Source organism: Canis aureus, chromosome 12 (genome assembly GCF_053574225.1).
Source record: "Canis aureus isolate CA01 chromosome 12, VMU_Caureus_v.1.0, whole genome shotgun sequence".
NCBI classification, from domain to species: Eukaryota; Metazoa; Chordata; class Mammalia; order Carnivora; family Canidae; genus Canis; species Canis aureus.
The window spans coordinates 15,848,615-15,876,352 of NC_135622.1; the positions used below are offsets into that span (position 1 = coordinate 15,848,615).

Below are 27,738 nucleotides of genomic sequence, written 5' to 3' on the forward strand. Positions count from 1 at the left end.
AAGTGCTGTGGAGAAACCAGCCCAGTCCTTTCAATGTGACGTCCTAATAGGCTGTGCCAAGCCAGAAGCTTAATCTGTAAGATTCATTTAAATTTCTTAGGTTTATTCTAGGTGTTCTCTAAACCATGCAGTTCAATTTACACATTGTTGGATTTACAAAGGACTTCTTGATGTGCTTGCTGACACCCCCACTTCAGGCTCCCCGCTCCCTTCTCTCTATATAGTTATTTTTTCAATGTGTGTGTGTTTGATTTGACAGATTGGAAGGTATTTGCTGTGCACATTTTGAGGCTGGGATAGGTCCCTGTGTATTCTCGATTCTCTACCAGGGTTGAGCATTTTGGCTTCCAGGCAGACAGATCCTCTGTTCCTGCTCCAGGCAGCATGAGGTAGAAAAAACAATGGGGAGTAGATTTCCTCCTTGTTCTACCAGCTGCCTTTTGATAGTTTGCTGAAGATGAAAGAAGATGATAGTTTGCTGGCGATGTTTTTGTAAGTGAGACTAGCTCATGTCCATATGCCACGTTTGCTGACTTAACCAAAATTATTAAACATGGAGCAAGATGAGCAGACAGGATTAAGTTTTATCAAGTTATAGTTACAAGTAGAAAGAAGGTCTGACCTACTTCATGGAGAAGTAATAATAGGTCAACTTGTTAAAAGCTGTCAAAATTAAAATGTTCATGTATACACAAAATGTGACATATTGGGTGAAAATTACAGTGATCAATTTATAACAACAAAAAATTAACATCATAGTTTCCAACTTGTTTGATTAATCAAGCACATTTACTCCAGAATCCATAATGTTCCTACCATTTAATTTGGACAAAGTGCTATTGGAAATCAGCCAAGTTCTAAACCTGAAATGTTAAGGGTAGATTGTTAGATTTCCCAGGATTGGTGTAGCCAAAGATACAGAATTTATATTTAAGTTCAGGCGATGGTTCTGGATTAGTTGAGCAGCTAAGTCCTTTTGTTGCAATCACTACAGGTGGGAGAGGTTTAGAGCTTTACCTCTTGGCAGTATCCCTTGGAAGGGAGCCCTGAAATTGAATTTAATAAACACTTAAGAGAGTTTTCTATGCACCAGGCACTGTATGAAGCACTGAGAATCGCAGAGGCAATTAGCTGTCCTAGTACCCAAAGTGTTAATGATCTCATGTCATTTGTCTTTAAAAATTAGTAAAGAATAAAGAAAAAAGCACCTACATTGGTCATTTTGAGTAAATACAGTAACTAACCAAAGTGATTTACTCAAGATTCAAATCCATAGTTGTTCCGGAGACAAAGTAAATGTCAGATGCGTTGTGGCTGTCAGGCACAGAGTAGGTGTTAAATAAACAAAGTTGGCATTCAGTGGGGATAGAAGATAGACTGATATTAAGTTTCATGAGAACAGAGTTTGCCTCTTTATTAAGTCATTAATCTACCCGGCTTGCTTCCAATCATTCCTTTAAAGAACTAATCTAATACTACAAAGTTATAATCTGATATTTTACATTAGCTCTGCCTAACATGCAGGGGTCATGTGGATGGGAGTTTGACTTTGGGAGCAAGACCATTGAAAACTTAGAGGAAGGACCTATCCAAAGGTAGAAAGAAGTCTTACTCTGTGAAAGAAGTGAAAAACCAGTGATATTAAGAGATCAGTTTGTTGATGTAATGTGCTTGAAGTTTCATTTTAACAAGAACAATTTTATTTTGAAAACATTTGCCCACTCTCATGTGTTGGTTCTTTCACTAGCAGACTTTGGGAACTGGCTTTTCAGTCTGGGGAAGCTCCAGTCATGCTTCTGTGCTGGCACAGGGCCCACAGCGCCCGCAGATGGCGCAGACTTGACATGGGAGCCTTGGAAAACTGCACAACACGGGAAGAGAAGACAGGGCCTTGTAAGCATTTCTTACCATGTCAAGTTGCAAAACAAATTTTCCAGCTTTTGTCTACTGAAGTATGCGCATTTTAATGGTTTTTTTTCAAGACTAGATACTTTAAAATCTAAGCTTTTAAAGAAAAATCTAACTGATATTTATTTCAATAAAAATTTACTATTGCCTCCTTTATCTTAGCTATGTTTTGGGAGGCAAGCATTGTTTTCATTTCAAGAAACAGAATTTCTATCCTTGACTGCATTTTAAAATAAGGTATAACATTTCTGTTAGTAAAATATTTCTATTTTCCAAACTCCGGAAAGAAGGAGATAGCTCTGCATGTAAGTAGTACGTTTCATCCACACAGATCAGTTTTCTATCAAGTGGAATGACTCCGTCTGTTTGGCAAATAAGGAAAGCGGCTGAGAGGAGTTCAGGGAGATGGCCCAGACCTCACAGTGAGATGCAGCCATGTCCTCCCCCACGAAGAGGAAGCTGGGCCCCGGGGCCAGCTGCGTCAGAGGGTGGTCTCGCCATCCGTTTCTCTTCCGTATCTGTCCACGTCTGTGAAGTCACAGTCTGACTCCATTTCTATCTTCACCTGTGGCACCATGAACACTGGGCTTTGTGAGTAGTTGAAAGCAGGTGAAGCCGGACAGGAAATTCTGAAGTGCAGTGTGATGCTGCGTGAGAAAGAGAGGGAAGGAAGAGTGATTTATCTAGCGCGTGGTGTTTTCCACGCTATCCCCCAGAGCAGGGCTCTAATGCAAGTACTTCTGTCTTTGCTTCTGAAGTCTCCACACACCGTGGCAATGAGCAGCGTCCTCTGCGCTTGGCCTTCAGCTGCGCTTACTGAGCTAGGTTTGCCAGGAGTCTCAGCCTGGTCTTCACCTTGCTGCCAAGGTGAGCTTTCTGGATCACAGATCTGTCTGTGATTCCCACTGTTTGAAAGAGAGAATCCAAGCTCCTAATTCTGTTTGGACTCTTGATTACCCCTAGTTGGACTGCCAGCCATCCCGGCAGTCTTCACTGTGTTTACATTTTCAAATGGTATTTCAGGTGTGTTCCCACTGCCTGAAATGCCACCTTTTATCTCTTTTTGTCTTTACTCTGTATACCTGGGAGGCTCCTATTTATTGTTCTTGGACTCTCCAGATAAGGCAGCTCCCTCCCTTAGACACTGCCCTTTCTCTTACGTGTGCTCCATTGTTCCGGTTCACAGTGCTGTAGGTCTCTGTTCATAGACCTGTCTTTCTATATCCCCAGGAATTGAATGTCATGCCTGATAGGTCATGGATGCTTAATCTTTGTTAAACTAGATCATGTTGCTGAGCCTTTTCCTTCACTGAAACGGGACCCTGTTCAGTGGCCTCTGCTTCTACCTACTTTCATAGATTTGGTAAAACACCAATGTAGCTGGGAGATGCCATCACTAATTACCAACTTTCCTTAATTTCTGATCTTGTCCCATGTTTGTATATGGAAATGCCCTATCCTGGCCCAAATTTTCTCTCTATGGACTGAAATTGGGGCAATTAGAGATTCAATTTGGTATAGCCTACTTAAAAATGAAAATACATCAGGATAGATTGCTTTTCTCCTAACACCTTTCAATAAAAATCAGTGACAGTGTAATTTGTAGGAATCCTGACTGGGGAGGTGGAATGACAAGGCAGGCAGAGATGTAATGTGAACACATGACATTCCTGGGCTAGAGTGGCCTTGGGTCTGCTGCTTAGGGAGGCTTGTTATGGTGATGTCCCTCTTCTCATCCTGGCAAAGATTTCTAACTCAGACAATCTCAGGCATGTTTTCTAAAATCTCTTGGATGAGGGCATCTAAGTCTGGAGGCTTACTTGCCTGTAGACTTGGGATAGCCTATGCTTTTACTCACATGTGATGTAGTACAGTGTTTCCTGTCTAATTCAGGGTACCAGGTAGGAACGCCCTACCATCTTCACCAGTAATAACTGAGGCTGACTTTCTTGCACCTGGATTTCTCTTCCTTTTTGAGCAGTCCTTATTTTCAATTATCAGGTTGTTCCACTTTTTTCACTGCCTCTCATTAAGAACCCTAAAGTATCACAGTTGGCATGAAGGCTCCTGGAAATGGCCTGGAATCCTTTCTTGATTCTTTTTTTTTTTTTTTTTTTTTTTTTAAGTAATCTCTGTGCTCAAGCTGGGGCTTGAATTCATGACTCCGAGATCAAGAGTCACACATTCCACTTAATCTTTGATATTTTTCTAACCTTTGCTAATTAACCATGCTGTTACTTTATTCTGTGTTTCTTCCCTAGTATTTTCAATTTTACGTAGTATTTTGTAATTTCCTTTTCTAAAGTAGAATACCTTTGTGTATTGTAATCATGTTATGTCCATGAGAGGACAGATTTGTTACTTGACACCAATAATCAGATCTGACCACTTCTGTTTCCCAAGGTGGACCGGCAAAGGCCTTTTCTTGAACACTGGCTAACCTGGGAAATCTTCGTCCCTCTGCCTTCCTGGCCACTACTTAGTCTCTTATTTCATACACAAGGGGTCTACCTCATGGCCATTACCTTCGGTCGAGTTCTGAGTCACTGAAGGAAGAATCAGAATGAGTAACTCCAACTGGAAGATCTTTTTCCTGGCAGGAAAATTAAAATGTCAGTTGTAGAGCAGGTTTGAGGATGATACTGGAGAAGACTTTTCTCCAGTGCTTTCCTCAATTCTTCCTGTTCTCTAATCCCCACGGCCAACACTACACAAGAGGACATCAGGGACTCACAGGGATGGCTTCCGGTTCAGTTAGTCCTTCACCAGAGGGCTCTTAGCTGGGTTAGGTGGGTGTGGGGCATGGACAGGGCCAGGGAAGAGTGAGAAAGGCTGATGGCAGTGTACAAATGGGAAGGGGGAAGGAGAGTTAGCAACTAAAAAAAAAAGAGATACTTCTGATGGACAGTGTGCTGGGAAGCCCTTCGAGGGCCCTGGCAGGATCCTAATCTGGGTCTTTTAGGAAAGTGGCAAGCCCTGTATTAGGAACACTGGGACTCAGGTGGGATCTTTCTGATTACTCCCAGGATAGGCTATGGTCTTGATGACAGGACTGTCCTCTGCTAGGGCGCTGAAGCTGGGATGCAGTAAAGACAGCCAAGAATCCCCCAGGATCTTCCTAAGCAATGCCCGATCCCTCTCAGCAGGAGGAATGTGCTAGTGATTCATACAGAATCACAGCCCAACCACTAGGCCTTCCCTTCAGACTAATTTATGATCCAAATGCTGTGCTACCTGTGTCTCTAAACGGGACAACTCAGCTTGGATTTGAACCCTCAAACATTTTCAACCACCCCTGGAAAGCATGGGAGGCTCAGTGTGTCATGTTTGCATCAATGTGGTCTGAAACAATTCAAGAGAGGGCCAGGTGGTGTGCCACAGGCATCAGGAGGCACCAGGGGCAAGGAAGGAATGAGGGGCTTTGCCTAAATGGAAGTGAAGCTTGATCACTGGCATCTGCAGGGTTTGATTTGGGGATTCCATCAGTTGAAATCTGAATCCTTGTGGCCCAGTTCTCACTGAAGTCTGCCTACCACAGGAGTCCTCTAGCATCTAAGACCATTAGGTTCCCCTGAGTTAAAGATGGAAGTTCCTTGGAGGAAGAGGTGGAAAATTAGTAGTAAGTAGGAAGGGAGAGACCCCATGTGTTTTACTTACTGGCAATGCAGTGGATACCATTTTGGGGATCTGATTGGACACTTTCCATGGGAATCTTTATAACTGAGGGAGGAGGGAACTGGGGCTGGAGAGAAACAGTGGGAAAAGCTGATAAACACCAATACAACAGCTTTGACTTTTTTGCCAAGATGGAAAATACACGTATCCACGATGTGCCAACCACCATCCTCTCTATATCAAGTCTAAACAGGGGCTGCTGCAAATACTCTGGGACTCACTGAGGGACAATCACAGTTAGCCTGCTGTCCAAGACAGAACTCTTCCAGGAACATTCTTGATCAGAACAGTTTCAAATGTCATAGTAACCAATCTCTTGGGAATGAATCTCACACAATAGCTGGTGTTGCTGTAAAGACGTGTGTAAAATGAATTTGCGCAAAATTGAATCCCATTTTCCCACTGAATATATCATGCTTTTCCCCAACCCTGGAATAGTTCTTGGCACATGGTAGCCACTCAAATATTTATTGAATAAATCAATGAAAGAATAAGTATTTGTCTTTAAAAGGCACTTAGACTCTCAGTTTCTTTGTTCTCAAGGCCTGTCTTTGCAAACCATCTAAATTATTAATGAAAAAAATGTGAATGAGTGATGGGCCTCTTCCTACCTGGAAGAGGAAAGCAATTAAGGACCAGGGGAGGTTTGGTCCATCCCTACCATCAGAAGATGGTCTGATTGCCACCAATCAGCAAGGATTTGCCTATAAACAGCTTTTATCTGCAAAAGGCACAATCAACTAGAACAGTTCAGGGTGGATACAGGGATGTGGGTTCAGGTCAGACCAGGAAAATGGGAGCCAGGCATGTTGTTAGATGGCAAGGGCAGCTTAGCATATTGGGAATGATCAGATTCAAAGTCAGCAATGCTTCTCTTAATTCCCTTTTAGACATTTAGCCATATGTCCATCTTGGGTGAACCACTTCCCTTTTGGAGGACTGTTTGATCATCTGTAATGAGCATTTGAACTATATCTTTCTGCTTAATATTTTGTAATTTAAGTTCTGGACTGGCTTCCTGCCTGTTGACTCCCTGAGTGTTTTGGGGGTGGGACGGGGAGGAAGCATAAGAGAAGAAGGGTAGATGGGGCAAGCATGTCATCCCTAACATCTGGGGGGATGTAGCCACTCTCCTTTCAGGGAGGACATATTCTTCTCCCCTGCCTTCTTCCTTAATACCCCAGGGGCAGGCCAAGCAAACCTTGTTCCCAGTCCTTCCACCTGTCCAGGAGTCCAATCTACTAACTGGTGCCCATTAGTCTTCCTCCAAGGCCTGCTCCATTCTTTGGAGGCCAGTCCTCATAACCTCCCCCATGATGGAGCCGAGCCTTCTGCGCCAATTCATCAAGGATCTGCACTGCTGTTGAGAACAGCCCCAGAAGCTCACAGAAATGGGAAAGAGTGGGTGTGGCTCATTCACTGTGACCCACTCTGAGGATATTCACATAAGCAGACGAGCTCTCAGCACCCCCCACCAACACAGAAGCCTCAGCTCATCCTGGAGTAGACCCAGGTGATCACGGTTGGTCACCCAAGAGCCCATCCTCCCCCTGGCCCTGGCAGAAGCAGAGGGAGGGTCTTCTGATCTCTTCCCTCAGCTCAGCCTCACATCCTCCCCACCTCCTCATCACTGTCCTCATGGGCCCCTTTCCTTCTCTTCTTCTTATCTGTCTCCTTCTTCTCCTTCTCTGGGAGGATGTTGTCAATCCAGGCCAGATCATGCTGGGAGAAGATGAGATCCAGAAGTCTTCGAACGATGATAAGGCCCAGGATCTGTGGGGAGAGTTCAGAGAAAACCATGGCCTCAAGGTCCCAAACTCAGACATTGTTTTTTCTCCCTCAACTATGTTTAGGGACTTTTTCTGGTGTCTTTGGAGTCATCTCAGAGCTCCCACAAAGCATCATTTACCACTTGCCCAGCTTGGTTCCTCTCATCTGGCCTTTCCTCAGCTGAGTGGCAAAGCCTATCAGTGACCCAGGGACAGGGACTGTGACAGCTGAAGTAAGGAGTCGGGCAGAGACCAGAGGCCACAGAACTAGAGTTATTCTTTAAATCAGTGATCCTCTAACTTGAGCTTCCATCAAAACACCTGAAGAGCTTGTTAACACACACTGCTGGGTGCTACCCTCAGAGGTTCCAAGTCAGCAGGTCTGGGCCTGAGAATCTGCACCCTTAACAAGCTTCCCTGGAGACATTGATACTTCCAGACTAGATTGGAGATCAAGCTTTGAGCCCCAATATCCCTCTGCCCCATTTCCGAGAGCTGCCAATCTCTTTGTTAACAAGTATAAAGTAGGGCAGCCTGGGTGGCTCAGCGGTTTAGCGCCACCTTCAGCCCAGGGCGTCATCCTGGAGTCCCAGGATCAGGTTCCATGTTGGGCTCCCCTCATGGAGCCTGCTTCTCCCTCTGCCTGTGTCTCTGCCTGCTTCTCTCTCTCTCTATCTCTCATGAATAAATAAAAATCTTTTTTAAAAAGCAAGTATAAAAAAAAAAGTATAAAGTACACTGAATACAGTGTACTGGGATATCAGGAATTCTAACTGCAAAGTCTAGAAAGTTTGGTTCTGTTCAGCATACACAAATTAAAGGGAAACAACGTGTGTGCTTTGGGGAAGGATTAAATACTGGCCTTTTAATAAACTCAATGGGCCCAGGGTAGCTAGTTATAAATATTGCTCCTTCACTACCAAGAACCCGCCACTAAATGAGGTCAAGGAGAAAACCAGCCAGCTGGATTTAACTCTGGTTCCTCACTGACTCCTGCTTCTTAGAAGCAAGTAGAGCTTCAGAGTTGGACAGACCCAGGTTTTAAAAATCCTGGCTCTGAAAACAAATTCGTGGTTGCTAGGGGCAGAGGTGGGAAGAGGCACTGCCTGCATAGAAATGGCATGGGGTGAGGGGTGCCTGGGTGGCTCAGTGGGTTAAGTGTCCAACTCCTGATTTCCGCCCAAGTCGTGAGATCGAGCCCCCCCCCCCCCCATCAGGCTTTGCACAGGGCAGGGAGCCTGCCTAAGATTCTCTCTCTGCCCCTCCGCCACTTGCCCCCACTGCCATGCCATGCACATGTGTGTGCTCTGGCACTCTCTCTCTAAAAAAAGAAAAGAAATGGCATGAGGGGATTTTAGGCATGACGGAACTGTTCTGTATCATGACTTTGGTTGTAGAACCACTGATCTGTGCATTTGTCAAAAGTTGCAGAACCACAGAGTGAATTTTACTGCATGTAAATTAAAAAAAAAAAAAATTAGGGCAGCCCTGGTGGCGCAGCGGTTTACCGCCGCCTTTAGCCCAGGGTGTGATCCTCGAGACCCGGGGTCGAGTCCTGCGTCGGGCTGCCCGCATGGAGCCTGCTTCTCCCTCTGCCTGTGTCTCTGCCTCTCTCTCTCTCTCTCTGTGTGTGTCTCATGAATGAATAAATTTTAAAAAATTAATAGGGGAGGGGTATAGATCTTGGCTCAGCTCCCCCTGGTTGTGTGGGCTGGGTCACTCATGCTTGCTGAGCCTGTTTTCTCACCTGTAAAATGGGGTTAGGAGGAGTACTTTAAGGCTGCTGTGGACTAAATTAAACAGCACCCCACATATGCTAATCACGACTATAATTTCCTTTCCCCTTGTTACCACTAAACCCCATGAGGGCCCTTTTGGAAGATCTATTTCTCCTTCCCTGGAGAGGTGGTCCTCACTCTTGACTGCACTTTTAGGCTCACCCGCAGACTTATTACAAACAGCAATGCCTGCGTTTCCCCCAAGAGATACTGGTTTAACTGATCTGGGGTGAGGCCTGGGCACAGTTTTAAAAAGCTCCCAAGTGATTCTGTGGTCACCCAGGCTTGAGAATCCTAGGTGGGCACATTTCAAATCCTACCTCTGTGTTCTCACTTTGGCCCCTAGTCCAGCCCCTCAGGCTTTGGGGGCCACTCAGGGCTTCCCCGTCCCATGAGCCCACAGGCTCTGACACTGCCCCTCACCAGCCACCAGCAGGGGTCCGGGACCACTTCCCTTCAGTGGGATTATCTAGAGGCCAGATGCAACATGTTGTTGGCTGTTTTTCTTTTCCCTTTTTCTTTTGTAATAATTTCAAACTTCCATAAAATTTCAAGAATAGACCAAAAAACCCCACCCTATACTTTTCCCAGCTTCACCAAACCTCATGTTCATGACCTCAGACTAGGAAGTTCTTACTCTGATTCTAGTTCTCTTCCGCACACACACCGCCCCCCCTCCCCATTTATCTTTTCAAATTCAGTTCTTTTGAATGGTGAAAAGAGTTATACTTCGTATAGGTGTTTGAATTTGGCAGTGGGGACTTGGTCTCCTTCCTGCCCCAGAGCGGGGAGGCTGGATGGCTTTTCCATCACCTCTGAGCGCTGGGACCCGAGCTGGGTGGAGGTGGGCAAGCCGGCTGTGGCTGTAGGGCCCGCCTACCCCTGGGGGAGCCTTCCTCCCGCTCCACGGCCCCACGTCCCCACGTCCGTCCTGCGGGGGGGCCCCCACCTGCATCTTGCTCTGGGCTTGCCTCTGTGACCCTGAGAGTCAGGCTGCACGCACTGGCAGGCCTCTCCGCGGACACCTGCCCGGCCCCATCCCCTGAGCAGGATGGGGAGCCCGCGCCCACCTTACCATGACTGGGAAGATGATGGCAGCCACCGTGGACTTGAGGATCCAGAGCACCGCCAGACAGAGGATCTGCACCAAGGTGAACAGGTGGATCCGGCGCAGGGGCACATGCCGCAGGAAGGCGTGGTCCGGCTGGTGCTTGGCGGGCATTAGGAAGAGCTTGCAGCGCTCCCAGAACTGGCAGAGAGCGTGAGGTCACTCGGCTAGGCCATGGGGGCCCCGTGAGCCAGGGGGCCCGCCCCCCCACCTCCCGTCCGGCCTAAGCACGCACAGGAGGAGACTGGAGGTCTAGGAGCACACGTGGGGAGCTCTGAGGGGAGCAGGCCTGAGCTCTGCCCGGGGGTCCAGCCCTGGAGCCGCCGCAGGTGAACACTGCGTTCAAGAAGAGTGCAACCAGGGGATCCCTGGGTGGCTCAGTGGTTTAGCGCCTGCCTTTGGCCCAGGGCCTGATCCTGGAGTCTCGGGAGCAAGTCCTGCATCGGGCTCCCTCCATGGAGCCTGCGTGTGTGTGTGTGTGTGTGTGTATGTGTGTGTATGTGTGTGTGTGTGTGTGTGTGTGTCTCTCTCTCATGAATAAATAAAATCTTTAAAAAGAAAAAAAGAGTGCAACCAATTGCAACACAAAGGTATCCAAGACACCTGGTGAATCCTGGTAAATAAGGAACAAAACAAAAGAAAATGTTTTCTTCAGCCAGAGTCGCCTCAGGGAAGAAGAGATGCAGTGAAATGCTCACTAGAGTCTGTACTTTCAAATCCTGAGCCTGTTTCCTCATTGGTAAAATAGGTATCACATCACCTACTTACCCAGATTTCATTACAGAACACCTAGAAAGTGCCTGGTAAGGTTATCCCACTGCGCACACAGTAAATGGTAGAATCTTTGGCACCATTATTCTTCCCCTGAACCGGAATAGCAAGCGCTTGGGGTTTGGGTCATCAGGCAGCAGACAGGGAGTACTGCCTCCCCACAGGTCACCTGGAGCCCGGTGGGGGGTGGGGTGCGGAGAACCTTACCTGGATGCCATTCAGGGAGGCCACGCCCATGTAGAGGAAGACTCCGTACAGCACTGGCAGGGGGATGTACTGAAATGGGAGATGAAGCAGAGCTTTGGCCTGGGCTTCTGCCCCGGGCTGGCTGTTGGCTGCCTTGTTCCCTATGACAGTGTCTGCTAAGTCGCAGAGGCCACCTGGTCTGCCTTGGCTTTTCCCACGCCATGAGGGAGCTGGATATTTAGGGGGAACTGAGCCTTTGAGAGCAGATCTACAGCCAGTGTTGTGGGGTGGCTGACCCGCCCCCTTCTTTCTGTGCAGCTGCTGTCCCAGCCTGGTCACCCTGCCACCTTTCTTCCAAACCTGCAGAAGCCTTGTGGCTTAACTGAAGACGCACCTTCTGGAACATGGGAAAGCTCCCTAGAAAGCCCCCTGCTTATTCTTGTCAGCTCCTTCTCCCAGCCCTAGCTGGGGACACCCCACAAACCTGCATTGCTCTGGGGACTTTTATTGAGCTGACCACCATTGGCAGAGAGTACATGCTGATTAACAAAAATTATACACCATACATAATTGGATTTTAAAAAGAAGCAAAACAGATATGTATATATAAACCAACCTCCACTAATTGCTAACTAATCACTAATGGTTTGGTGGACATATTTTCTTCTGATCATGCTCATAGGTAGTTTGTTAGCTTTTTCAAAGGTGGGACATCATTTATACTGTTCTACAATCATAGTTATGACTCTTTATAAACCATTTGAGGTATTTCTCCACTGTCTTTCTAAGTGGCGTTTCTGCTTCTTTCATCCTTCCCCTCCCTTTTTTTTTTTAAAGAGTATGTTTGTGAGCAGTGTGTGTGGGGGGGTGTTGGTGGTGAAAAGGGCAGAGAGTAAGGGAAAGAATCTTAAGCCAATTCCATGCCCACCATGGAGCCCAACTGGAGACTTGATCTCATGACCCTGAGATCATGATCTGAGCCAAAATCAAGGGTTGGACGCTCATCCGACTAAGCTACCCAGCACCCCTCATCTTTCCCTTTATCTGCCTCTTTGACTTGCCACTCTGAATAAGGCTCTGCCTTGACTCCAGGGTTGTCATGTTAGAACATGTGGCCAAATATAAAGTCCTGTGCTCAACTTTTAGATGCTATTTAGGATGTCCATAAACCCAACCAAATAAATAACCTCTTTATTAAAATCAGTTAGAGGGGATCCCTGGGTGGCTCAGTGGTTTAGCGCCTGCCTTCGGCCTGGGGTATGATCCTGGGGTCCCGGGATCAAGTCCCGCATTGGGCTTCCTGCATGGAGCCTGCTTCTCCCTCTGCCTGTGTCTCTGTCTCTCTCTGTGTGTCTCTCGTGAATAAATAAAATCTTTAAAAATAAATAAATAAATAAATAAATAAATAAATAAAATAAGTTAGACTGGGTTCATTTTTTAAACACAAACCATGATTTGAACCTATGTGCTGGAAACCTCAACCCAAGACATTTGATCTTAAAGCAAAGAAGGGAAATATGGGCCACTGTACCATTACATTTGTATGTGGCTTATGAGATTGTTTGCCTAATTATGAAACAAAGTTAAAATTTCCACTGAACAACACTGTCCTAATCATTCTCAAATCGTGGGAGCAATTGAGAGAGAAATAAAAATCTTAAATAAAAGACTTAGTTGGGGCACCTGGGTGGCTCAGCCGGTTAAGGGTTTGCCTTTGGCTCAGGTCACAATTCTGGGTTTCCGGGATCAAGCCCCCATCAGGGTCCCTGCTTGCCTCTCCTCTCCCTCTGTTTGTGCTTTCTCTATTGCTCTCTCTCAAATAAATAACATCCTTTTTTTTTTTCTTTTAAAGACACTAATTTCAGGCGGCTTAAAACTTCCTTTTGACCTAATGAGGAGAACTGGGCTAAGTCTTAGAGAATTTGCAGTTACCAGTGTCTGACCCATCAACCCTAGGAAATTATCTCCTGTCCTGTCATTTGCAGGATCAAACAGCTTTCTTGGCAAATCCCAAGGCCTATGACATCAGACTGACAAGTGTTGGGGCTGTGATATAGAATTATAGATTGATCCACACAAATCTTCCTTGAATCCCCAAAGAAAGGCCCTTTTCAAACATTAATGAAACAGTCAAATGGCAAAAAAGGCGCCTCTAGTGTCAGCTTTCTACCCCTCTGTTGGAAGAGTCAAAAATGTCACAGTCCCACAAACATAAAGACATTGCAGCCTTTCCATATAATTTGAAGCTGAGACCATTTGAACAACTCATGGGGCTCAGAGGAGAAGCTTCTGATATGGTCAGGGGTTCCCCTGCAGCAGAATGCTGAATTTGGGCAGCCTGGGTGGCTTAGTGGTTTAGCGCCGCCTTCAGCCCAGGGCATGGTCCTGGAGACCCAGGATCAAGTCCCATGTCAGGCTCCCTGCATGGAGCCTGCTTCTCCCTCTGCCTGTGTCTCTGCCTCTCTCTCTCTCTCTCTCTCTGTTTCTCATGAATGAATAAATAAATAAAATCTTAAAAAAAAAAAAAGAATGCTGAAATCCACAGTCCTGAAAAGCAGTGGCAAAGTGCAACAAAACATAAGATAAATCTTCAGGGCTTTGGATGGACTGGGAATCTGCAGAACTGAGTGTGTTAAGTTGTGTATGCTGCCCGTCAGATACATGGCACCTCATCCCCCAGTGCCCTCATTTGAAAAGATAACCAAAAATTTGTAAATTGGTGATAATAGGGCTGAAGATTATCAGTGATTTTCTAGCAGTAAAAATCACTGTGTCTAAATCAGTACAACCATCCACTGAGAGAGAGATTTCATCCCTTACTGCTCAAAGTGTGGTCTTTGGACCAGTATTATTGGCATTGTGGCATTGCCTGTGAGCTTATTAAAAATGCAGAATTTTAGGTTCTACTGAGACCTATTTGAACTAGTACCTCTTTATTTATTTTTTTATTTATTTATGATAGTCACACACAGAGAGAGAGGCAGAGACACAGGCAGAGGGAGAAGCAGGCTCCATGCACCTGGAGCCCGATGTGGGATTTGATCCTGGGTCTCCAGGATTGCACCCTGGGCCAAAGGCAGGAACCAAACCACTGCACCACCCAGGGATCCCCCAACTGGTACCTCTTTAAAAACGAACTTCTAATTCTAATTCCAGAATAGTTAACATAAGTGTTATACTAGTATCTTTCTTTAACAAGATCTCCAGGTGATTTTTTTTATGTATATATGGAACCCAATATAGGACTTGAACTCATGACCTGAGATCAAGACCTGAACTACTATCAAGAGTCGGATACTTAACTAGCTGAGCCATCCAGGTGCCTCTCCCAGGTGATTTTTATACATATTAAAATTTGAGAAGCTGGGGATCCCTGGGTGGCGCAGTGGTTTAGCGCCTGCCTTCAGCCCAAGGCATGATCCTGGAGTTCCGGGATCGAGTCCCATGTTGGGCTCCCTGCATGGAGCCTGCTTCTCCCTCTGCCTGTGTCTCTACCTCTCTCTCTCTCTCTCATGAATAAATAAATAAAATCTTTTAAAAAATAAATAAAATTTGAGAAGCTCTAGAGCAAAATTCTACTGGAGGAATTGGTACAAAGGTATAGTTAATAACTGATTTTTTTAAATAACTGATTTATTTATTTATTTATTTATTTATTTATTTATTTATTTATTTATTTTTAAGATTTTATTTATTGATTCATAGACACAGAGAGAAAGGCAGAGACACAGACAGAGGGAGAAGCAGGCTCCATGGAGGGAGCCCGATGTGGGACTCGATCCCGGGTCTCCAGGATCACACCCCAGGCTGCAAGTCGCGCCAAACCGCTGCACCACCAGGGCTGCCCTAATAACTAATTTTGATCACAGTTCAGGTCTTGATCTCAGGATCCCCTGTTGGCTACATAAACAAGAATTAAAAGTCCAAGGGCTCCTGGGTGGCTCAGTCAGTTAAGTGTCTAACTCTTAATTTTGGATCAGGTCGTGATCTTAGGGCCCTGAGATTGAGCCCTTTGATGGGTTCTATGCCTAGCAGGGAGTCTGCTTGAGGATTCTCTTTCCCTCTCCCTCTGCCCCTCCTCCTGTTCTCTCTCTCTCAAAACAAAACAAAACAAAAAAACTCAACTAAAGTACATCTTGGGTAGATAGCTCTCCCAATGTAAGTTCTCTGAATCTTGTATAGGCAGCTGTGCCTAATTTGACAGACATGGGCAAACATACAGTTGCAAAAAGTTAAGTAAGCTTTATGGAAAAAAAATTGTTGACTATTTGAGAGAAACAGTGTGAGAGAGGGGGTGGGGAGTGAGCTCACAAGTGGAGGGGAAGGGGCAAGGGGAAAGGGAGAAGCAGATTTCTCACTGAGCAAGGAGTGTGGGGGGGAGGTGGGGGTGTGCTCAATTCCAGGACCCCGGGATCATGCCCTGAGCTGAAGGCAGACACTTAACTGACTAAGCCACCCAGGCGCCCTGGAAAATTTTTCTTGTTGGAAATAAATGCTGGGATTAAAACGAGGACCTCAGATCTGGATTAATTATATTTTTCTTGAAGTGGCTATACAAAATATCTTTCCTTTAACCTAAAATTAGCCCAGTATTTAGTACTGATGTCAGCTAGTGATAATGCTTTAGGCATTTAAACAGTTTTGAAAGCCAATCTTTTTCTGTTGTTGTAGGAAATGATTTTGTTTTGCTTGGTTAAGATGGAAGACATTTAGATAATTGTCAGGTTGTGATGGGGAAGGTCTGCCTCAAAGATACTCTTGAACTCTTATTCCCAGAAGTAGTTTTGGGTAGGATCAGTCTCTGAAAAAGCATGTGCAAAGTTGTTGACTTCTTCTGAAAGCTTATCTTTATAAAAAGGTATAAAAATAGAAATAAGTAAAAAAAAAAAGTGAAAAGGTATGTATCTTAATACAAGCAAATGAGCAATCCCAAATCTTATGATTAATAAAAATCTATATAGTGCCTGGGTGGCTCAGTCGGTTAAGTGGCAGTGGCTGCCTTCAGCTCGGGTCATGGTCCTGGGTCTCTGCTCGGGAGTGGGAGGGTCGCGGGGGGGGTTGGTCTGCTTCTCCCTCTCCCTCTGCCTGCAGCTCTGCCTACTTGTGCCCTTGCTCACTCTCTGTGAAATAAACAAACAAACAAATAAATAAATCTTTTAAAAAATCTAGATAGGTCTTCTCAGTTATAAAATATATCAAATAAATTAATTGGTGGTAAATAAAATGATATTGTATTTTTTCTACTCTTTTTATAAAAGAACCTTCAGTAGGATTTTTTGGGAGGTGGGAGTAGGATTTTTCAAACTGTTTTTGTCACTGAACACTAAGACAATATCAGAGCCTTTAGAGTTATGTGGACTCATGGAAATTTTTCCATCATGGCCAGAGTAATAATTCACATTTCCCCCGTATCTGGCTTCAGAAGAGACCAGACTGGTGACACTTTGATCATGGACTTCTAGCCTTCAGAAATGTAAGAAAATAAGTGTTGTTTAAAGTGCCTGGTCTGTGGTACTGTATTAATGCAGCAAATGAACTCAATGGGGGGGAGTGGCTGAACTGGAGAAACAGAGAAACCGGTGCAGAGAGAGAGGGTCCCACAGATGCCTGCTGTGAATGTCCTCCCATTTGATTTGGTCTCTCCCAGCTGGTCTGGGGGAACATGGGCAAAAGGAGCTTCAAACAGTGTGGGGGAACAGTATGTGCTCAAGACACACAAGACAGAGGAGCAGACAAGGCCACAGGAAAATCTACAGAAGCCTTCCCCTTGTAAGTTTTAAACTTCAGAAAATGGGTGAGCAAACAAGTGTCTAGTGAGCGAGGAAAGAGTGTCCTCCAGAAAGGGGAGGATGGACCCTGGGATGAGTGAAAATAGTGGTGAGGATTGCCTGGTGCTGATAAGGAATGCAACATGCCAGAAAACAAAGATGGTGATGGAACATGTATTTGGGTCCTGCCTCTTTAGGGTCCAGGTGGGACCTCTAGGCACCAGGCCAGGGCTTTCTAAGGCAGATGGGGCCCTGGTGGAGGGAGCAGAGCCTCACCTTCAGGATAGGAGCCAGGAAGACGGAGATGCCAGTCAGGATGAAGACGATGGTGCCGGTCACTCTTTGTTCCCTGGCAGACAGGGACACAGGGTCAGGGTGAACTGGAAGATGCTCCATGACCACTCTAGCCCTCCATGACCACTCTAGCCCTCCAGCCCTCTGCGTGCACCTAAAGATTGTGGCCATACCCTGGCCTCCCCATTCCAGAGAGTAAACCTGCTGCCTGAGGCCCAGCTGACCAGCACATGGGACGAGAGTGAGCCCTGACTGAGGCAGTTGTAGGGTCGTCTGGGGGGCTATCCAGTGCCGTGACTAATAGTAGAGGTACTTGAGCCAAACTGACCTGGGTGTGGCTCTGCCACTGTCGTGTGGCATCAGACAAGGCCCTAAATGTCTTTAGACTCAGAGGAAGAAAGATAATGGAAACTGCCTTGGGAGTTGTGAGGATGAAATGGGAACATGCACTGATTATTATCCCTGCCCTCTGACTGCAAGAAGATCCCCATGGGGCATGACTAAAGGGAATTGGAGGAAGGGGGCCCGGCTGCTGGCAGAGCAGGCATGTGTCCCCGAGTGCCCGCGCCCAGGCACAACTCAGGTGGGGGTTGGGGGGTTCGGGGTCGACTGCTCAGGCCCAGTCATCTGTGGCTCAGGAGTCCAGGAGGGGACCCTGCCCTGACCAGACAAGGCTCACCGGGGCAGGCTGGGTAGCCTAGGTATTCCAAGGCAGTGAGGAGAAATTCTTTGGACAGCCAGTTCTGGTGTGAGCTCACCCCAGAGGCCCTAAGAGGTGGGAGATGCACATGGCCACTGGTAACAGGTAAGGGACCTGACATGGGCACAAGGGAAGGAGGAGTGAGGAGATGGAAGTGATAGGCCATGGGCCACAGGCTAGGGAGTGGGAGTGGTCCTGGGAAGACACTCTGAAAGAATGGAGATTGGGTAGGATCTACACCCATGGGAGGGGGCTTGAAGAAGAGGCAAAAAGACAGGCCCATGCAGGTGAGAGGTCAGTGTGCAATGGGCAGGGGTGGTGTACTGCTTGCAATCCATTACCAAAAAAGCACCACTTAGAACTGAATCTTTGTCTCCTTTTTCTCCTCCCTAGAAATATCACTCCTATCCTTGTAGGTCCTGGGCTGTCAGAGCAGGGGCCCCTTTTGCCCAAATACCTTGATGGTAAGAAAAACCTGCTTCCCTTCTACCAATCCAAACACCCTTGCTTAGGTGGGCCCCAGTCACTGCTCCCCACCTACCTGACCCCCAGGAACTGGGGCTGCTCCCCAGGGGCGCTGGTCTCTGTCTCCATCTTGAGGCTGTCGATGTGGGCGATGGAGATGACAGTGGCCGCCACATACCAGGGGAGCCCCATGAAGGAGCACAAGGCCATGAGGATGCCCACCCAGAACAGGTCCAGATGGTAGCCAGCAGCCTTCTGCATGAGGCAGTGGGAGACAGAGAAGCTGTCTAGGGAGTCTACACCAGGCCGCCTGAGGGTAGGAGGTGAGGGAGATAGAAATCTCCCCAGAGCAGCCATTTTGGGGAACATGGCTCAAGGCTCCCTTCAGCCTTCATTAGGTACTCTTGGGGTGTTGCTACCCTGAGGTGCTCAGGCATCACCAACCCCAGGGTTTGTTGAACCAGGGAAGGGACTCAGGAAAGGGAGGAGAGGTATTTAGGCTTGAGAGGCCCTGGGATTGGGTCCTTGGGAAGAAGGGCTCCTACCAGTGGTCACAATGTCTCTGCAATTCTTGAACAAGGGGTCTTGGCAGGGGCAGGCATTAGACCAAGCTATGAGTGGTCTAGATTGGGATGGAGGAAGGTAGCCCGAATCTCTTCAAACCCAAGACAGGGAGGGGAGTTGTAGGGACTGGGGGCACGGGTGATGGTGGGGGTGAAAGATTCTCCTCTGCCTCAGAGTTCTGGGTCAAAATTCCAGATCTGTTCAGACTCTCAAGCTCCCAGTCAAGAAGCTGGAAAGTCACTTTGGGAGAAGCAAGCAGCCCATACCTAGTGGCCCCTACTGGGTTTGGTCCTGGTCATTGCATCATATCACCCTGGCCCTGGTTGGCCTTACCCACATCTGGGGGTCACATTTCCCCACACATGCACCAGAACTCCAGGCTTCTGACCTCCTGCCTTGCTTTATAAATGGCCCCACATTTTGACAAAAGCACCATCTCCCTTCTTTTTTCCTTCCAACTTTGTGGGAAGAAAGAGGTTGTGCTCCTGCCCCTGGTAGCCGCCTTACCCTCAGCTTGTTCTCCTTCCGGTTGACTATGACAGCGGTGATCTGCTGGTCCATGAAGATCAGGATGGTCACCAGCAGGGCGGGCAGGATGCTCGCCAGGTATACCCACCATGGGTTCTTCCCGAAGGGAGCCACGAACCAGCCTCGGTCAGGCCGAGTGGGCTGAGCAGAACAAATGGAAATGGCCCTTTCCTCTCCCCTGTGCCAGTGCATTTGCTGCCTGGGGGCCCCAGTCTCCCTGACCTCCCACCACTCCCCCTGCCTGCCCCAGGGTGCCTTTTGAGCCTAATCTTTTCCTTCCAAGACCTTAGGCACCTGCAACTTTAAAGAGACCACAGACACAGATTTGGGAAGGGCATGGTGTCTGCTGAACTGAGATCCCTGGGATTGGTTGGGAACGAGGAGGGGCGGAGAGCTGGGAGACAGCTCGAGGACCTAACTGCAAGGTAGCAGGAAGCAGGAATGAGGCCCAACAGGCAAGAGTAAGGAATCTGATGGGCCCAGTGCCTAAGGCTTCTGCCTCTCCTCTGAGTTACCTCTCTGGGGAGCCTTACAGGAAGGTCTGTAAGACATCAGTCTATTAATTCAGACTTGTACCTTAAGAATATGGGATTATCTCTGCAGAAGCTGGCTGAAATCTCTCTTTTATTTAAGAGAAAGAGGTACTTTTTTGCATGTAAGCTATCAAAGAGAACCCTGGAGTCATAGCAAGGAGATCAAGCCCTTGAAGACAGGGAAGGTCAGTTCTAGAACCTCCAAGCCCAGTGTAGGTGGCTGATGCTCCTAATAAGGGAGCAGGGCCTGAGCTGAGCTTCAAGCAAATGGCACCAACTCAGGACTTACTAGGACTTCTGCAGCAGTTCTCAAGCTTGGCGCTGGCTTTCTGGGGGCACTTATTAAAATGCAGAACTCTGTGCCCTATCCCCAGACTTTCTGATTCCACAGGTCTGGGGCGGGGCCAAGAATATGTATTTCTAACAAATTGTCAGGTGATGATATGATGTTAGTCTGGGGACCACACTTGGAGCATCAGTGTTCTCAGGGATCATTTTCAACAGACCCCAGGTGACCCCACTTGAAGATTGCTGGAGCCAGGGGATCGCAGACCAACCTGTCAGTGGAAATCAGGGGGCTTCTGCTGGGCTGAAGGGTGGGTTCCAGTACCTTCCCCACTCTGTGACTCCACAGCAGGACTTCACTGTGAATATGTCCCCAGCCTACCGTCTCAAGGGACCACCCCCTGGGAGCCTGTGTGGAGGAAAGGTGGAGCATACCCAGAGAACCCCCACAGCTGAGAGTCTATGAAAGTCTGATGAGCAGAGAGGGGAAAGGAACTACAGCTGGTGGGTGGGCAGAGCTAATGTCCAGAGCAGGGACCAGGGGCAAACCTTGATGACACTGGGCACGTGCAACTTAGGGGTTGCCAGGCCGAAACAGGCATCAATTCCACAGAACAGCAGGATGGAGAAGATAATGGAAAAGTCAGCTACAAGGGCCCGGACCTGCAGAAAGGAGATGCATGAATGAAGCACCTGCACTCCTCCTGGAGGACTCAGTCCCCTGGCAGCAGGAGGACCGTGGCTAAGTACTTGGGTTTGAGTGTCAGCAGACCTATGTTCAAATCCTGACTCTGCCCTTGCTGGCTGTGTGACCTGGGGGAAGCAGGTCGTCTCTTGGAGCCTCAGTTTCTTCATTTGTAAAATGAACATAACAGTAGCACCTACTTCATAGACCTGAGTGAGCTAGGACATATTCAGAGGGCTTGGCATATGTTAGTGAGCATGGGAATTGTTATTAGACACATGGCATGTAGTCATTGCTGAAAGCATTTCCTGGTATGACAGACTGAACTGAGTCACTGTAAGGGGTGGTGAGAGCAAAGCTGAACTCCAAAGAAAATTTTAGCTCCTGATAATATGTGGCAGATTGCTGCACTGCCACCTGGGCTGGGAGGGAGGTTTCCAGTTCCACGGGGGACCCCTATCTGCCTGCAGACTTTCTGTCCACTAGGAATCCTTTGCCTCTTGCTCCTGTGTCTCAGAATGCCCATCCTAGGCCAGGTTCCTGATCTCCTCCCACTACCCCCTACCTTCTGACCAACGTCTATATTGCCACCTTTTCTATCTCTCTTCAGGGATAGCAGTTTCCAGAGAACAACAGGAAAAGAAGTTAGGAAGGGTAGGGGTAGGTAATGGTACATTGAATGCATTCTCTGTATCCATACTCACCTTGAAAACTGTTATTAAAATAATATATATATAGTTAAAAACCCACATAGTGTAGAAAGCAAAGTCCCCTACCTCACTTTTCTTCACTCCAGATGTACCCAATAAGTCTGCTTGATTTTAGTTGTTCTGGTGGTTTCCTCCATGTCATTAATATGCTATACTTTCATATTTTGATTTACAAATTTAAAGCAAAATCTACTGATAAAGATTTAGCTTACCTGCACTGTCCCTTCTGCCCTTTCCTCAGTCCCAATAATTGAGAGTTATTTTCAAACTCTTTCTATGGGTTTCCTTTATACTTTCAAGTTTTATAACTAACCCTCTCTTTCTGCTGACTTTACCAGTTGCTCTCGTGCTCCATCCTGGGAAGCTAGCTGCTTCCCTTCCCACCACCTCCCTCCCCATCCTGTTCCAACTGTGATTCTTCCAAGTGGATCTTTACATTGTCAAAGCTGAGAACACTCACACTGTGTTCCATAAACACATGTCTTTTGTGGTTTATCTGTAAGTTGATTCTAAAAGTTGGAAGTCAATAACTGCTTTATGTTACTATGATCATGTAAACCAAGCAGTGTGCAGATTTACAATTGGTTTTCTGCAATATTCCTAGCATCCAGATCAAAAGTTAAACCATATGAATTTGCCACTTTTTTGTAGAACAAAACAGTCAAATGCACTCCATTTCACATGGTCCAACCTAGCATAAAGATGGATGTAGTAAATAGTTGTGAACTCCTCAATCCTTAAGAAATGAAAATATACCCATTCAGTCAATACCTCTCTGTGATCCAGTGGCTTCCCTGTCACTGCTCTCTAGAGAGATCCACTGCTCTGAATTTAGACTTTATTATTCCCATGAATCTCTCTCTCTCTCTTTTAACATTTTCATTTATTTATTCATGAGAGATACACAGAGAGACAGGCAGAGACATAGGCAGAGGGAGAAGTAGGCTTCCTGCAGGGACCCCGATCCTGGGACTCCAGGTTCATGCCCTGAGCCAAAGGCAGATGCTCAACTACTGAGCCACCCAGGTGTCCCTATTCCCATGAATGTCTTAATACTTTTACTAAATATGTAGATAGCTCTAAACAAAATATGATATTGTTTTGCACATTTAAAAATTTTACATAAATGTTTTCATATTATTTGTAGTCTTCTGCAGTTTGCTTTATTTGCTCAACATTATGTTGGTGCTATTTTTCCTTGTGGATAGATGTAGTTTTAGTCTGCGTGTATATGCATTGCAGTTTAATATTTGTATGATTGTTTGCCATTTACTTCTTCATTCTCCTGTTGATTGATCAACTCAGATTATTTTCATTGCTTTCCTCTAAGAATCAATGCTTCTGTGAACATTCTTGCACACGTGAGAGTTTCTCTGGGGTGTATACCTGGGAGTGGAAATGCTCATTGGAAAATCATATCCATCTTTAACTCTATCTAAGAGGGCCAACGGCTCTCTCAAATGCTTGTGCCTATTTACACTTCTACCCACTTTTCACCTCCAACACTTGATATCCCAAGATCTTCATATCTTTACCAATCTTATGGGTATGAAATGGTACAGTCTCAGTTCTTCTCTGCAACACTAAATTCCAGTAGGCAACAGAGGAATTTGTAAGAAACTTAAGGGGGGGAAAGTTGGTGATAAAAGATAAAAGAAAGTTGGTGAATTATATTTAATCCTCCAGGAAATAGATATTCTCAGATGCAATTGCTGTTCTGGATCTTTTACATAAGAGGTGACTTGGATATAATCTGGTTGGAAAGTAGGGAGGTAGGGAGGGAATTTGCCTTGAGGATGCATTTGTGTTGCAAGCACACTATTTTCCCCCTCAGTTTGCATATTGCCAACTTCCTAAAGAGCTTTTTAGTTTTTATGGAATACTGAAAAAAAATTCAATTATTCATATCAATTTTATCATCATCATCAGTCGTAGTAGTAGTAGCAGCAACAGTAATATTTATTTAAGATGGCTTTAGGAGAGGGACGCCTGGCTGGCTCAGTAGAGCATGTGACTCTTGATCTTGGGATCATGAGTTCAAGCCCCATACTGGGTGTAGAGATTACTAAAAACAAAGAAGCATTAAAAAAAGATGGCTTTAGGAGGATGCCCTGGGATTTATAGTGGAAGAGTGTTGCTACAATTCTTCTGAGCTTCCCTCCCATTGCTTACATATACGCAAGTGCTCTTTTGATTAATTAATGTTTTATTTTGACCAGAAAAGAAAATGCAATTCAAATTAGTATTTAGCATTTCAATAGCATAAAAAATCAAGTACTTAGGAATAAGTCTAATAAAAAGTATGCAAGAGCTTAAGGCCAAAACCGAAAAAAAAAAAAAAATATGGAGAGAAGACAGAGCCAAGTAAATGGTGAAGCATACAATATTCATGGATCAGTAGACTCCAAATTTCAAAGGTGTCAATCCTCCCCAGTTTACATTTAGGTTCAATACAATCCTATCAATATTCTAACAAGTTTTTGAGACACCTGGGTGGCTCAGCAGTTGAGCGTCTGCCTTCAGCTCAGGGTGTGATCCTGGGGTCCAGGATTGAGTCCTGCATTGGGGTCCTTGTGGGGAGCCTACTTCTCCATCTGCCTATGTCTTTGCCTCTCTCTCTGTCTCTCATGAATAAATAAATAAGGTCTTTAAGAAAAATTCTAACAAGTTTTTATTTTAGTAAAATTTAAGATTAATCTTGGAAAAAAAGGACAAAGAGGGAAAGTTTGGTCTGTAAGACATACAGACTTATTATGAGCCATACAAATGAAGACTGTGATACTGGCAGATAAATAAATCAGTGAAACAGTAAAGAACCTAGAAACAGACCCCATCATATGTGAATATTTGACACCTGGCAAAAGAAATATTGCCAGAGCAGTGAGAAAGGAGAGTCTTCTTTAAAAAGTGCTATTTATATACATATAAAAAGAAACACAATCTCATACTATATGTCAAAAGTAATTCTGATATAACATGAAAGGAAAAACAATGAAGTTTTTAGAAGATAACAGGAGAATATCTTCTGTCCAATATTTTCCTTGAGGAAAATTCTGATGTATTTGATTATAATAAAACTAAGAATTTCTATTAGTCAATAGATACCACTAAGAAAGTAAAAAGGCCAGTCACATAGGAGAAGATATTTGCAACACAGATGATCACAAAAAGCTTTCTATCCAGAATATGTAAAGAAATCTTGCAAACCAGAAAGAAAAAAGACAGACTGCCCAATAGAAAATGTGTGAAAGATTTGAATAGGCACTTCCAAGAAGAAAGTTAAATGGTTATGTGGCCAATAAATGCACAAGATTTTCAACTTCGTCATTGGGGAAGTGAAAAATTTAAAAACATAGTGAGATAGTACTACACAGAAAGACTAAAGATAAAAGTCTTATAATGTTGAGTATTGCCAACAGGACTTGGCAACAAGGGAACTCACTTCTCTCTGACAAGTCTGTAACCTGAAAAATCCCAGTGAGCCAGTGCTGATGTGGTGGGTGTCCATCCTGTCAGTGGGCCAGAACCCTCACAGGGAGACCCCACTGGGGCTTCCTTGTGAACTGCCTAACTGTAGGCCCCTTCCTAACCGCAGAGTAAGCTTACCTTGGTAGGGAAATAGCGGCTGAATTTGAACTTCTTCAGGGTCAAGGTCATGGAGTACGTCCCAAAGAAAAGGATGAAGGACATGAGTGCCAGGTCTGGGATGAATTGGCAGGAATTCCCAAGCAGCTGCCCACCATAGTTCAGACACTCCTTCTTGCTCAGCAGAGACCAGTCCAGTGCTGTGAGGTTAAGGGGGTTGTACTTGGAAGACCAAGCACAGGAGAGAAAGAGTCAGGGCCTTCCTGGGGAGTCAGATGTATCCTTGCCCCTGCAGTCCCTCAGGCATCCCACACATCCCTCCCCTCCTCCATGAGGCCCAGTAACAGAATGATGTCCCGGGATACAGGCCGTGTCAAGGAATAGCAAACAGCAGGACCCCCAGGAAGCTTACAAGCTGGCATGTGTTTCTTCAGTTCTAGGATGTACTGCAGAGTTAGCAAGGAGAAAAAGCTCAGAGGGTGGGATGCCTTCTCCTACAGTAGGCTCAGCTACTAGTTCAGCCAACTATGGATTTCTCTCCCAGAGCATATCACATTTATTCTTCCTTTTCCTTCTCCTATGCACACCTTTTCACATATTGGGGCATATGCCCCACCCTTGTCAGATCTCTCTTGAGTCAGTCACTTCAAGCACTTCCCCTTTTCATGTTTAGATGCTTAAAATCCAGTGTACACATAAGTACATATATAGACACATACATTTCTCTAAGTGTATGTATATGAGTGCATATATACATACATATATGTGTGTACACACATGTTCATACACATATGTTTTTAAGTGTAATAAAAGCAGAGTAATTTATAATAAAGTTAATATATACTTCAAACAATTACTGTGTAAATATTCAGCAACCTGCAAAATGAAGCCAGCAGGTATTTGTAACCACCTGTAATGAATGTTTGGCTTATAAGTGTGGTACTTTGCTATAATGGTGTTTTCCAGTGAATCATGCCTCTCTGTGTCCACACTCCTTTGCCATGTGACACCAATAATCCTCCCATCAACAAATGAAGTCTATTTCTCCACCCTTTTGAATCTGGCCTGGCCTTGGGTCTGCTTAGACCAGTGGAATAGGGGAGGAAGTGGCTCTGAGTGGGCTCTGGAGTTGTGGCCTTGAGGGGACTTGCAGGATCCATTCTTACCCTCTTGGAAACGTGAGACTGGCATACTGTGGGAAAGCTCAGGATCAGGAAATACCACGTGAAGAGAGAAATCCAGATTTGCAAGACATCTGCTGAGTGTCAGGGCCTCCCCCAATCACTGAAGCTATTAAAAATGCCCTCTTTCCGGGTCACATGCCTCTACTGCCCCACTGGTCCAGCCCCACATCTCTCTCCTAGCTCATCTCCTGTGCTTTCCCTGTGCCATGACACCCTGTGTGCTGTCTCAGCCAGACTGGTCCCCTCACTGTCCTCAGAACAGGTTTTGTGTCTTCTTTGTTTGCCCTTCTGTCTGTGCTGGCCCTGGGTCTGGCATGTGCTTCTCTCTAGGGAACCAACTTTCTCAACCTTCAAGACCAGATTACATTCCACTTTCTCTCTGAGGCTTTCTTCTCCAGCTTGTTCCCATGGCTGGAAGGACACATGTGGCCCAGATTTGACACATGGCATGCTCTGCTTTTGCTGTCCCACCACCGTTCATGTTCATCTCTACACATATACTACCAGCAAGTTTGAGGACAAGGGCCACATCTGGTCTTGTCTTGTCTTTTCTTTTCTTTTTTCTTTCTTTTCTTTTTAACATCCCTTTAGCCCTCAGAGTACACATGGCATGTTGAACATAGTAAATATCCAGGCACAGGCATCGACGGATTCCCTTCTTTCCTCAAAATCAGATATTTGAAAATCTTAGGTGAAATTGCCAGCTGAACAGCCAGCTGCCTCTTCAGGGGTGACTAAAGCAGCAACCTCAGTGACCCACAAAAGTCCAAAGATCTTCCCCAAAGCCCACCAGGAGCCACCCTTGTCCTGGTTTTGGACTTTCCCACCATTGGTGCCACTCAGGCTGGGTGCCTCTCCTAAGGGCCACCGCTCATAGTTCCTGGCAGAGGCAGACCAGACCTGCTGGACGGGGGACTTGTGAGCACACAGGACAGATCAGACTTAGTGAGGGTCATAGCACTAACAACCTTCCTGGGGTTGTTGGGTGGGAGTTGGAGGCGCTGGGTAGAAAGGCAAGGAAGCAAATAGAAAGATGGCTGGGAAACTGTGTTTATACTGTTCTTTGTGCAGCCCTATTTACCATCCCTTACCTCTACCTCCCGTTCATGTGTGTGAGCACGTGCATGTGTGATATTTAGGCACACAAATTTCATAGGAAGAGATGTGTTTTAAAGGGGGGTTTTGACAGTATATACTTAGGATAAAAGTACGCATTGACACAGCTCCATGGGCCACCCTGGG

General features: G+C 45.9%; 1 protein-coding gene across 9 annotated transcripts in view; it reads right to left on the reverse strand.

The window, feature by feature from the left end:
• Window positions 1-564: 564 nt before the first annotated feature.
• The window catches only part of SLC4A5 (solute carrier family 4 member 5), a 108,037-nt gene continuing 80,863 nt past the window's right edge, over window positions 565-27,738 (reverse strand). For 6 of the 9 annotated variants that reach the window (XM_077842946.1, XM_077842941.1, XM_077842943.1 and 3 more), the window contains 10 exons: window positions 25,334-25,534; window positions 20,882-20,995; window positions 19,494-19,655; window positions 18,499-18,677; window positions 17,240-17,312; window positions 11,217-11,285; window positions 10,206-10,379; window positions 7,204-7,356; window positions 4,434-4,501; window positions 565-2,555 (listed from right to left, as the gene is read on the reverse strand). In XM_077842946.1, coding sequence (XP_077699072.1) covers window positions 2,390-2,555; window positions 4,434-4,501; window positions 7,204-7,356; window positions 10,206-10,379; window positions 11,217-11,285; window positions 17,240-17,312; window positions 18,499-18,677; window positions 19,494-19,655; window positions 20,882-20,995; window positions 25,334-25,534 — 1,359 coding nt within the window. In that variant the 3' untranslated portion in view covers window positions 565-2,389. Of the gene's footprint in view, window positions 2,556-4,433; window positions 4,502-5,565; window positions 5,651-5,718; window positions 7,357-10,205; window positions 10,380-11,216; window positions 11,286-17,239; window positions 17,313-18,498; window positions 18,678-19,493; window positions 19,656-20,881; window positions 20,996-25,333; window positions 25,535-27,738 lie in introns of those variants that run through there. The other 3 variants (XR_013349090.1, XM_077842945.1, XM_077842947.1) reach the window with 3 other exon arrangements.